Here is a 12,749-nt window from a genome sequence, read left to right as displayed (position 1 = left end):
CCTTCCCATCTGCTGTCCTGGTTAAACAGTTTGGTTATCTGCAGCATTCACGGTGGACAGTGACCAACTCCTGCATACAAGGCACTCACAGGCAATATTTTCTTCAGGCCACAACGTAAAAACTCATTTCTCAAGTGTATCCTGAAGTCAAGGTCCTCAGGAGATGTAACAAGGGCATTGATGAGCTGCATACATGCCACCTGCAATCAGAAACACAGAATGGAAATCAATACTTCAGTCACTGCTTCAGTTGATTTATAAAACCAAAAAGACGGAAATTATTTCTTATGCAGCACACATGCAACACTTGGGTTTATTTTAGCACCATCAAATTTTCTCTGTTTCCATATCAGGATGCTTCCACTGTATCAAAGGAGTACCACATGAATGATCATTACAGAGTAATGTCATTGACTGGTTTGAGCTGGAAGGGACCTCAAAGCCCACCCAGTGCCACCCCTGCCATGGCAGGGACCCCTTCCACTGTCCCAGGGTGTCCCAAGCCCTGTCCAATGTGGCCTGGGACACTTCCAGGGGCCCCCCACCCTAAAATCATGCCCTAGTTATTCCCAAACTGAAGTTTCCCATTGTGCCTCCCTTTGTTTCTCCTCAGCATTCACCAGTCTGAAAGCAAACTGTTTCTACAATAACTAACATCTTAAAACCCACCCAACAAACACCCATACCCAAATTAGCCACATCACCAGGTGTTTTTTCCATTCCTGCAGAGCCCTTGTGCAAAATGCCTGGTCTCAGGGTAGTGGCTAATGCTTTAATTGAACAGCTGTGCACTTTAATTGATTTATTTGAAAACAGGTAGACAACAACACAACACCAAAAGTGCTGATCCACTTTAAAAGACTAAAATGGGACTCAAGGGAAATAGCAAGTTTGGTAAAAGACGTTAACTGCAAATAGAAGTAGCTTCAGAGTAGGACAAAAAAAATCAATAGCTGCAGAGGAAAAAAAATCAGATAAAAAGCACCTTTCTGTTTTAATTACATTCACTATTTAGCTTTAATAGAACACCTTATGGAGTCTCAAATTTCTATTAAAACACCCTTTCAAAGGCACTCTCTTGATAGAGCTGCATCTTCAGATAATGCAGTATCATCATGCTTGCTTGAATGATTCTTGTTATTTTACTACTATGACATGACTTAACAAGCCAAAGCACATGTCCAATCTGAAATTAATAGAGAGAAGAGGTGCCATCTGCTCTGATTGCTCCTGCCAGAGAGACTCTGCCTTAATGGCTTGTGCTAATACATTCCCAGCAAAGAAGGATTTTGTCAGAACCACGGTAATGAGTCTTGCAATGGTGCCTTCACTGGGGTAGCAGTGAGCTTGGGGAGGGGAGCTGGCAGCAGTGGGGGATGGTGGCTGTTGTTTGCCTTAAATCAACAAGGTCATGGAGTGGGAGACAACTCCAGAATGGATTCTCCAGCGATAGCACTATTAAGATTAGAACATCATTTATAGACGCTTATTGGCCATCATTAACTCATCAGCTCTGAAACAAGAGGTGCTGATGGTAAACACAGCATTAAGGCAGCTGCAGCTGATGTGGATTTGAGCCAAGACTGGAAAAAGGCATCCCAAGGATACCTGCCCTGCCTGTATTTTCCCATATCTTTCAGCCAAGGTAGCTGAAAAATAAATTTTTGTACAAAATGTGCATAACTACTGTGCAATGAGAAGGCCATAAGTCAAAGTTATCCCTTATTAGGATATTCAGCCACTTGGCCTCTATGCAAAAATGGCAGTAACAAAAAAACCCAACCAATCCCAACTAAAAAAAGCTCACATCTTAATGCCAACCAAAACTCTGGTAAACATAAAATATTTATCTCTATCCATGGACAAGCAGCAATGAACATGATCTAAGTCATGACAGTAACAACCACTGGCACAGATTACTTAATTAAAATAATTTTGAAAGCTCAGTAGGTTCACCTCACCCTCAGAGAGGCACTGTGGCTGGTGAAAGGCACACATTGAGCACACACAGCAGGAATGCAGAGTCCTTGTTGACAAAAGTACCAATAATATCCTGCTGCACTTCACTCATCCCAAAAGGGACCCTGCCAAAAATGGGCACACCCCATGCTAACCCTGCCGTAATTAGCATAAATCTGAATATTTAAAGGCCACAGGTACTGCTGCCTAAAGTACCAGCACTAGGCCAGATTTATTACCTGAACATTACACCTGGCATCCAAGGAAAGAACTATCACCAATTCCTCTCTTCATAAGATCAAGATTTCTTAATCCTATTTTTGGGACAGGAAGTGAGTTCCTTGGCCTCTCACCAGCTAACAAGTAGAAAATCCAGTACCAGTAGGCCAGTTGTATTTATTTCTCCTCTTTTACTGATGAACAGCACTAGAAGATGTGTGTGAATCACAGCTCCCCAGGCCATAGACAGTGCTCAGCCTTTCCCTGAAGCACACACACACACAGACTCACCTGCAGCTGGATGAACTCGTGGTTCTCCAGGCCCTCCACGATCTGGGAGAAGCGTTCCTCCCTGTTGTGCCTCTCAGCAGCAGTGGTTATAGCACCTAAAAGCTTGTCCAGCCTAAGAGAGAGGCAGACTGTCAGGAGAGCTCAGCACAGCCAGCTCTCTCATTTCCAACATACTGAGCTCAATGCTCACACGACTCAAGGCTTAGTGCACTCACAGAGTTTAAATGCACTCATCTACAGAAGCTGAAAACAACTCAAGAACAAGTGTTATAAATGTCTACAAGGTTAATGTTGAAATAGAAAAAAGGGGAGACTAAATCTCTCTATTATTATTTCAGCAATGAAACAACCAATGAGAGGAAAAAATCCCTCCCTTCGCAAACTGTGCACTTGATAACAGTGGACATGTTTTACATCTGGAAATTCTAATAAACTGTCCTTTCAGGAATCAGAATGTTTTAATCCATTTATTGCATAGAAGACATGAAGTTTGCCCATTTTAACCTTCAGTAAATAAACACAGTGGGAAATTTACAGCAAACATATGCCAAGTGATCATCTTTGTTTTAAAAATCTCATGGGCAAGTGCTAAATAACTCCAAGTTGAACTGTTCCAAAGCCCAGCTGTAAATCTGTAAACGGAAACTCCTGGTTCCTGTGGTAGAGGTGATTTGTCCTTTCACACCTTCCACTTCAGCCACACTGCGTAGGTCTCTGCTCATTTGCTTTTCTCTGATTTAATACTGAATTAGGGCAACACAACAGGTGAAGTCTCTTTAATTTTAAACCACATTAAACACTTGTCAGGTTACATTTGTTTCATTGACAAGTTTTCTCACCTGTGTCCAAATTAACAACTCATAAGCACCAAAAAAGCTTCAATATCTGACTTACATGTTTTCCTCCCCAACAATGCAGATAGCAGAAAGGATTTTCACTGTCTCAGTCATCATGTGGGGTTGCTTTGGATCAATTGCTCTTGACAGCAGCAAGAGGCTCCTTTCATCTCCTAGGATCCTTTGCAAACCGTACTGGCAGAAACAAAAAGCTCTTGGTGAAAAGGTTGTGCTTGCTTGGAAATTCATCCCCAACTTGAGATCCTGAGGGATTGTCCCAGCTCCTCCCTCCCAGAGGGGTTTGGCAGCACCTCACCAAAACCCCATGAACCCCTGGCCCTCACTGCTTGGGGACACAGGTCAGGGTCCCCAGAACGCATTTGAGGCATTCTCCTGATAGAGATTCAGCTCCTCAGGACCTTGTAAAATCAATCCCCACCAAGAAACAAGTCAGGTTTTATTTTATGTCTATAACTGGAACACCTCTGAAGTATGAAAACTCTGCTTTTCTCCCTTTCATTTCTAAACTGAGCAAAAATAATTATAAGTAACTTTTACGCAGTTTTATTTGCTGGAGAAGATACACAAATATAAGACTTCAGATTTTGCTATGAATAAAATAAAATTACAAGTTTCACACATCAGCTTCTAGAAGGTACTCAGTCTGTTAACCTGAGTAACCTGTATTAGAAACAAATCAGATACAACTTAACCTAACCCTTTACCCATGACCTATCAACTTAAAAACTGCAGCTAAAAAGATATCAAATCCTACTCAATTTAAATCAGGTAGAAAGTACATTATATTAACAAACAAGTATTGAAATCTGAACTTGGAAAGCTTTTTTTTAAGTTTCCAAGTAATTAACTTCCAAATTTACTTACCTTAAATTTATACTATCATCCTCTCTTTATGAAATATTTTACTTCCACAAATCAATAATTTAACAAAACTAAGAAAAAATGCAGAAAGGTTCATGAGGAAGACTCTCAACAGAAGTTACACTAAGTTTAAGACCTACATTCCCAAAGAGTTAAGCACTGGATAGACAAGCTCTCCTCCCCTCTCCAACATTTACCATGTTATATACATGTTGAACTCAAACCCAAACATGATAAAATATGTGAATTTAAAATAATACATACTTTATTGTTCATAAATGCTTTGAGGCACTGGATAAGTTTATGTTGATTCTTCTTATCAATACTTTCTTGCCTTGAAAAGAAAGGGGAAAATCACATAAGGAAAATCCTCACAACCTCCCCATCCCTCCCTTCAAATGATCCAGGTCCTTACTGTTTCTTGTCCAGAAGCTTTTCCAACGCATCCAACAGGAGCCCAAGACCTTCATGTCCAAAATTGTTAACCCAGCTGGAAAAAAAACCCAAAGAAAAAAGCTTTTACTTATTTCTTAATCAAATGCAGAACTTGCAAAGCCATATCTCTGTTCTGCTTGTGCATCCCTTCACAGGCTCCACTCTTGTCTCACTTCCCAAAAGATCTGATCAGCCATGAAGGCAAACAGCTCCAACAAGTACAAATTGCTGAAAGCCACAGAGAAAGGTGAGGAGATCCTGCAGACAGCTGCAAGCATTTCACTGCTCCGATCAGGGTGCTGAGAACACTGCTCTCCTGTCAACAAGCATTAGCATAATGACCCTGCTTCCCAAAAAACCCCAAAGCCCACAACTCCTGCTCAGCAAAAACAGCATGATGAAAACTCCTGCAGAAATTGCTCTGCTTACCTGACTGGGTTGCTGGTTAGAGACACTCTCAAAGACTCCAGGCAATTAAGAAGTTTCTCATCTGAAATTCCAGACCGCAGCTCATGGATGTACTCTTGTGAGGACAGGGTACATTCGTGCTTGCTGTTTTTGAGTCCCCCCTAGCACAGAAGGCAGAATGCTGCTGAGTGTTCCAGTGATCAAACAGTGCTCAGATGATAAAATAAAGGACTAATATTTCCACAGGAATTTCCAAATCACAGTACAAGTATTCAAGACAGCTGATTTGACTTGGATTTGTCATCAGTGTTTAATACTTTTGGTTTTACATCACAAGGATAATTATTTTTGCTGGAATCTTTTTCACTTTGAGTAGAAGTGCATGTACTACAAATGGAATAGAAACATTTAATTTCATCATTCAGCTGTATTTACATACATAATGAGAGTGTATTGGAAACAATCATAAAGTGAGACACACAAAAAACCCAGTTCATGCAACTCCCTGAGCCAACTTTTTGCTGTACCATAGCTCCTGTTTGACCCCTAATAGAGATCTCTAGAGGATCTTGTTTGCTGCAAAAAAATAATACAAGAGATTTGACAAAGAGCTACCTCCTGCTGAAGTGCCACTACACAAGAATAACTACTTACACAGTATTTCACTATTAAATACCTGAATATCAGTTTTTAGAGCTGGACTATTCAAACTCTTGAACAAGACAAAACACTTTTCCAAAAGGTGCAACTAATCTTTTGTACAGCTCTGACAAGTTGCAGCAGGCTTATCTCAGAAGAGTGGTTTTGATTCATTTGCAGCTCCTAAAGCTCCTTAGCTCTGAAGGGTCTGTTGAAGAGAGCCTGATAAAGATGTCATGGGTGCAAAGGCAGTATCAAGTGCCTGTCCTAGAAGAGGATTTATATGCATTTGGTTTTCATTGTATCACTTTCACCACAAATATTCCATTTTTTGTCTCCCTTTCACAAAGCTCCACTTCTTATGAAGCTGCTGCTTTGCTCTCTTCAAATTCTTACCATTCATTTTCCAAAAATACACTAAGTATGGCTGATGGCAAAATGACTTGGCTAAATTTAAAATAATGACTTTGACCTAGGCAGATTCCAGGCACACACCAGAACTGTGCTCACAATACACTTTCAGATTCAGAACAAAACCAGGACAGACTGACTGCAGTGAGACATCAGGCTCCTCTGCACTGTGTCAGCTTTGAAGCTGCTCCTTGCTGACATGCAAAGCACCTTCAGCTGGGCATCACATCAAAGGACCAAGGCAGAGATGAGTAAGAAGGATAAAAAGGGACTAGAATCAGTCTCCATCAACATCCTAAACAAAGAGATGCTCTTCCACCAAAAGAAAAAGGAATAAATGGAGGGGGGGTATATTTATAGGAAGAGGAGCTGATTGTAAATTAGATTAATACATCAAAAGTCTTCAAAATTCAGAAAAACCATCACTCTGAAGGACCATAATGTAAAGAATTAGGAAAAAGGAACAGCTTTATCCCATTGGATGGATGGGAATCAGAGAAGATTTTGTGTGTAACTAATGTACATCATCTCCACGGTCCAGATCCAACTGGGCACAAACGTTGTCATTTCAGCCATTCCCCAAATGGAAAAGAAGCGAACAGAAATGCTGCTGAGAGCCACAAAATGTACAGAGATGAGGCAATGGTAATGTAAGTCAGCCACTGCCTGTTCAGCTGGACCCTGACCAGCTCTCTAGAACGCAAGGCAGGGGCTCCTCCCAAAGATGAGCTTGCCCTTCCCCTGCAGCCTGCTGCCAGCTCCACAGGAGACTCCAGCTCACACTGGGGCAACCTCAAGTCTTTGCTGCTCTTTGTTTCATTTTTAAACCAAGGTGGGATCCTGCTGCCTCCTCCTTCTGTGCCATCCAGGCCATTGGTGAAGCACCTCTGCTCTGCCTAGTCCCTTATTTTCAGAAGACCCATGACTCTCAAAAATAGATCAGCAATTCAAAAAGAACTGGCAGCTACGGTGCTCTGCTAAGGCTCTTTCCCACAGCTTGCAGGACAGGCACATTTCTTCATTGGTTCTTTAAAAAGCACCTTTAACTGCACAGCAATAAGGAACCAACTCCTCTTCCTCATTTTCTTCCTCCTTCAAAATGGATGGTCACTCAAGACAGCTCATAAAAAGCCATTCTTGAAATCTTTCAGAGAATTTTCAGATTACCAGGATTACTTTGTAATCAATGTCTCAGTCAATGTCTCAGTCTCAATCCACTCTCACCTCCAGCCATGCTAACTCAAATGCTGAACCAGATGCAACTTCTTTTATTTCCCTATTCAAAGAGAGTTTGACTGGAATACTATTTTTAAGTATTGCTATGCCTTTATATGAATCAGATTTTGATACAAACATTTTCCATTTACTTGGAGATGTAAGGTCTCAGTGAAAAATGTTTACAGGAGAACACCTAATAAAGATGGAAGCAAAAGGGAAGTAGAAAGAAACTGAAGAGGGCTGGGTCTCACATCAGAATGCTCAGAGATTAATCCAATGCTCAAGAATGAAAATCTTAGGAATTCCCTTACAACTGATCACCTTCAGTGTGACAATTAAGGCAGAGGAAGATTCCCTGGTGCCAGCTCCAATGAGAGCCTGCACCACACAGCAGTCCCTCCAGTGCTGAGGGTCCCATGTAAAATTCAAGCTCCCGAGTTCCCATGAAGGGGAAACCTCTGCCATCTCTACAACCCAACAGTACTAATGGGAACACCCCAAAATTCCTCCCTGATCACGGTGGATCTGTAAATCTTGAAGGGAACAGCTCCACGTGCTGGCAGCAGCAAACAGGTCCCAAAGGATGAACCCTGGAGGAGGCACTCGGAGGTGCAAGAGCTCTTCAAGCAATGATATGCAAAGACATACACCAGGCACAGCATTTCTGATTTAGTATTTAGCAAGTTATTTGCCCAAAAACATGCTTTTAATGCAGAGCTGCTCTTGCTCTCTATCAGACCCTGAACCCAAAGGCATGGGGAAGAAAACATGTTAGAATTTCTCCTCTACCCATTGTGGGAGTATCAGCTTGCTTTATAAAATAATCTCACAAAGCAGCTGTTCAGGCCAATTCACACCAAAAGGAAATTACACAGCAGCAGTGGTTTTAACACACTGAGCTGGAAAATTAATAATTTGGCCCCTCAAAAATCAAATACTTTTAAATACATAAGCACAATGAAGATATTCTCCTCAATTAGGGGAAGAACCAATAGTGTGCACAAAAGTAAAAAGTACTGGCGAACACAAAAGTCTCTTTAAAGGTCACTATGAATAAAACAAAGCCAAGAGAAAAATATACAAGAACATAGTGTGTAGGAGAGAAACCTAACTACATCTGAGGTGATGATTAGGCAGTTTCAAGTCATAGATTGTTCTCTATTTCTACTACAAAATTTAATTACTGAATATGATCTTAGTAGAAAGCCTTACTGTATCTGAAAAGCCTGTTCTGGCTGTAATCAAAAATAAAGTCCATCCATAATTTAAAAGAAAATTTTTGCTTTCAACCACTATTTTAAATTCACATGTAATTATTCCCAAAAAATCCCACACAATAGGAAGCAAAAACTTGCTGAACTCACTCCAACAAATGAAACCCCAAATATTTGTCTATAATATTTGAATTCAATCAAAACAACATAAAACGTAGATGAGTCCTTAATAAGAGAAAAGTTATGCTCTCAGTGATCTCATCTGAAACATATTGACCTCCTGGATCCTCTAAATTAATCTTATTGTCACATTGATCTGCTGAAGTTGGCATTTCCAAGACAAGCTATGAATAACAACAATTAGAGCATAAAAAATTCCCCATCAGAACAGAATGAAGTAAGCCAAATATTGTCAATTTTAAATTTCAAGTGTCTGCCTTCAATAAAAGGCAAGACAAGCTTAAATTGTATTTGTTGCTCACAGTGAAGAGATGAGCTCAGTGAGTTCGAAGTATTTGGAAACAGACTCCTGAAAACTTGAAGAAATCCCTCAAAAGTGTAAGCAATGATCTCATTCTGCTAAGATCAACATGATTGACAATTACTTTGATAAAATAAGGATTCAGTTGTGCCCACTGAACTTTTAAAACCCAGATAAAAGTCCAAACTATTCCAGCCTAATCTCTAAAAAGTGAAGTTCATAAGAGAAAACAAAACTCTCGTGTTCGTACTCACCGGAACTTTACTTCCGACTATCTGCATGCAGTGGTCAGCCAAGAGAGGTTATTGTGTAAAAAAGATAATAATAATACATAAATAAACACAGCACAGCACTTAGTAGGATGTAGTTGCACACACATTTTTCAGTGTTTAATCATTAGTAGTAGTAACATTCTCTTATTACTTTATCAACCTGTTTAGGGGTTAGAGCTTCTCTACAGAAAAAAGCTCAAATGCTACTTCTCTGCGTTTGAGCTCTACAGCAGGAGCATCAATTTCAAATTCTTATGTTTTGCTGCTGAATCCTCAGTATTTGACACATTTGCCTACAAATAACTGAATACCTGTCTTGACAGCTACATCTTGAAAGATTAAAAATGCCATTTGTTAAAATTATCGGGTCAGATACTTTACATATGACACTGAGAACACTAATGGCATACTGACTTCCTTGTATGTATAACAACTGCTTTTATTATGGAGCTTTTGATCTGTTTAGATGATGTCACCACTGAATTTAATTAAGTTTTTGTAATCAAAAACATAGCCTACAGTTATAACTCCAACTTGCATTTCAGAAAATCTCACATGGCATTTTTATTCAACTGCTCGGTATGGATGCTTTTAATTACATGGATAATTAAACAGTGATTTTCAGAACGCCATCTCCTCTTTACCATGGAACAGCATCTCTCTATATTCATGAACAAAAAGGTGACTTTCCCCAGGGGAAAGTGCAGGCAGGCAGCACATCTGTGCCCTGTTCTGCCCCCCTGCACAAATGCCCACAATGCTGGGAGCACAGGGACATCTGCTCCAGCAGGGCAGCCTCTGTGCTCACCTGAGCTCACCTGCTGCAGGCTGCCAGCTCACTGCACAACCACCTTCCTCTGAGCACCACTGCTCTGCTCAGCCTCCCCCTGCTTCATTTTCTACTCTTTTCTCTCCCATTTTTCCTTTAGGGACTCTTTCAGAAACAAAAGTCACTGCAAGTCTCTACAATCAACACTTCTCTTCCTGAAGAAGTTTCCCCTAGAAGCACAGAAGGGATTGCCATCAGCAGACAATCTCCTCTCCTAATCTATTATCTTCTCCTCTCACCAATGTTCAACTAGTCAGTACAGCACAAAATGTCACCAGGGTCATTTGTGGAACAGAATCTCAATCCTTCACCAGTTCTCAGGTATCATTTCCATGGTCAACAACCTTTCTCTTCAAGTGAGAGAAGGAATGAGAAGCACAGAAAATCACTTCCCATGAAAGCATCCAGCTCATCAGCTCCTACATGTCCTCCATGGCCAAGGAGAACTTTCTTCACCCAGTGAAACCCAAAGTTCCTCTCTCAGAACTCCGAAGACAAGTGTTTCAGAAAAGCATGGTCAACATGCTGCAGACAGCACGCAGGCAGAGAAAATGAAGCACCAAATTGAAAATAATCTGGTTAAGACAACATCAGAAAATGAGAGTGATATTTTCACATGAAGGGAGGGAGCTCAAAAGCCTAATTAAAACAAACATGAAATGAACCACAAGAAAAGTGACATCAACTGTTAAATGTGTTTTGTGAGCTCTAAGCAGAAGGTCCAAGTGTAAAAAGGGAAGACAGATAATTATCTGTGACAAAAGAAAAAGGTAGAAAATTTAAAGACAGATCATTTTGAATGCAACCAGCATTTTCATGGAAGACAATCCTGAAGAAAGGAAAGTTTGACAATTCATGATGCAGTAAAGATTGAGTAGGGCTTGAATTCATTGAGCAGAATAGTAGTTGCTCTGAACAGAAGATGAAATCACAAGTGAAAATGAGGTTTGGCACCACCATAAGATCCCAATCAATATTTTAAAATTAACCACTGTATTTTAATTTCTTTTTTTTAACAATCAAGATGCTAGCTATTTAGAAGTTAAATTAGGATAACACAACAGAAAGGTAATGTGTATTTCTGGAAGACTCCATTCAAATGCTGTGATTCAATTGCAAGGAGGACATACTGAAGCACACAAACTTTAACATGAGTTGTTTTTCCTCTAGGAAAAACACTTGGCAATGTGCAAAACAGCCACACTGGTGCTGACTTAAGCCCAAAGTGCACATTCATGTACGAGGACCTTTTAGGATGACTTGGTTTTAAATTATTAGTACATTTAGGCAAATGTCTTCCCAGTTCTGTTACGTTTCCCATGCGGCAGCACACATGGGGAGCAATGCAATGCATGAACATTTCAGCAGTAGCCATGCAATGGTAGCCATGCTTTCCTTACTCAGCTGCATTTCAATTGCAGTGTACATGACAGACATCACCATTGTTTAACTGCATTTTGGGAAAAAATGCAAATACTTCCATTTCTACTTCCACTTTCTACTGCTTCACTAAAGTATTTCTGCATACTAAGAAAAATTTCAGATTTAATATTGATCATCAAGTGAAGATAAAAACCTTACAAAGCATAATTAACAGTTCCCAAAGACAGTCTAGTTCATAGTTCATAACATTCACTGCCTAAGCATGAATAATTCTCCAGTAATTTGTACATTTAGTTGGACCGTGCTTAAAGCACTGGATTCCTTCCAGCACACACTTAAGGACTGTGGATTTTCTTTAAGATGAACTCATGCAGGAACATCACTCCTCTCAGAACTTAAATCACCACTTTCATTACCATTTCATCACTATTATAACACAAACTTCTCCTCACTGAAGTTTTTAATGTTTAGGCAAGGCATTTGCATAATAATTGCATGTCATTGTCATCTTAATTTTTGAAATTGAACTCTGCAGAGGTGATTTTCAAGGTTAACAAGTCAATTGTACTGCTTGGAGTCTATGCTTAAAGATTCCTTAGCCAGACACCAACACAATCTTTACTAATTTCTATATTCGTCATAGTCAACTTTTAACACACACAAAGCATTGCTGCTGTATTTTATAAATAATTAGTACAAAAGTTCAGCTGCAGAAAATAAACTGCAGCTCTTCACTACTTGAAATTTTATTTCTATACCCCAAAAATGTTGGTGTATCCAGTCTTCAATTTCCTTACACTTCTTGCAAAGAAGACAGACTTCAAAAACTCCATATGAAGAGTTAATCAATTAAATTACAGAGAATAGTCAACATCAGTGAAAAGTCAAAACATTTTTTCAATTCAAAATGTAATTTGGAACTGGATTTAAGACCATCCTTTCACTAAAAATGTCTAGCACATACATTGCTACTGAAACCACAAAGAAATTTTGGATACCAAAAATTCTTAAGATGAATTGCACAGAAAGATGCTCAGGTTCCATCCATGACTCTACATTATTGGATTTGCAATTTCTTATGGTTTCCAAGAAAGGACCGAGTTTTGACATTGCCCAGCAAGGCAAATGCAAACTGACTGCTCAGATGCAGCTGCAAGCATTCACAAGTGAGCTAGCAAGTACACATTTATTTTTTCCTATCACTCTGAGATAAAGCCAGATAAAAAAACCTCAAGTTTCAAGCTTGAAAAGGCCAAGACTCCAAGCCAGGCT

At 39.8% G+C, this 12,749-nt stretch overlaps 1 protein-coding gene across 3 annotated transcripts in view; it reads right to left on the bottom strand.

The window, feature by feature from the left end:
* Nucleotides 1-12,749, bottom strand: part of DIAPH2 (diaphanous related formin 2) — a 171,055-nt gene that overhangs the window by 138,775 nt on the left and 19,531 nt on the right. For 2 of the 3 annotated variants that reach the window (XM_058814155.1, XM_058814153.1), the window contains 7 exons: nt 9,248-9,268; nt 5,052-5,191; nt 4,603-4,677; nt 4,452-4,521; nt 3,364-3,500; nt 2,470-2,581; nt 90-200 (listed from right to left, as the gene is read on the bottom strand). In XM_058814155.1, the coding sequence (XP_058670138.1) occupies nt 90-200; nt 2,470-2,581; nt 3,364-3,500; nt 4,452-4,521; nt 4,603-4,677; nt 5,052-5,191; nt 9,248-9,268 (666 nt within the window). The remainder of the gene's footprint in view (nt 1-89; nt 201-2,469; nt 2,582-3,363; nt 3,501-4,451; nt 4,522-4,602; nt 4,678-5,051; nt 5,192-9,247; nt 9,269-12,749) is intronic. The other variant, XM_058814154.1, reaches the window with a different exon arrangement.

Source organism: Ammospiza caudacuta, chromosome 14 (genome assembly GCF_027887145.1).
Source record: "Ammospiza caudacuta isolate bAmmCau1 chromosome 14, bAmmCau1.pri, whole genome shotgun sequence".
NCBI classification, from domain to species: Eukaryota; Metazoa; Chordata; class Aves; order Passeriformes; family Passerellidae; genus Ammospiza; species Ammospiza caudacuta.
The sequence above is the reverse complement of the archived record's forward strand: the minus strand, read 5'-3'. Positions and strand labels throughout refer to the sequence as shown.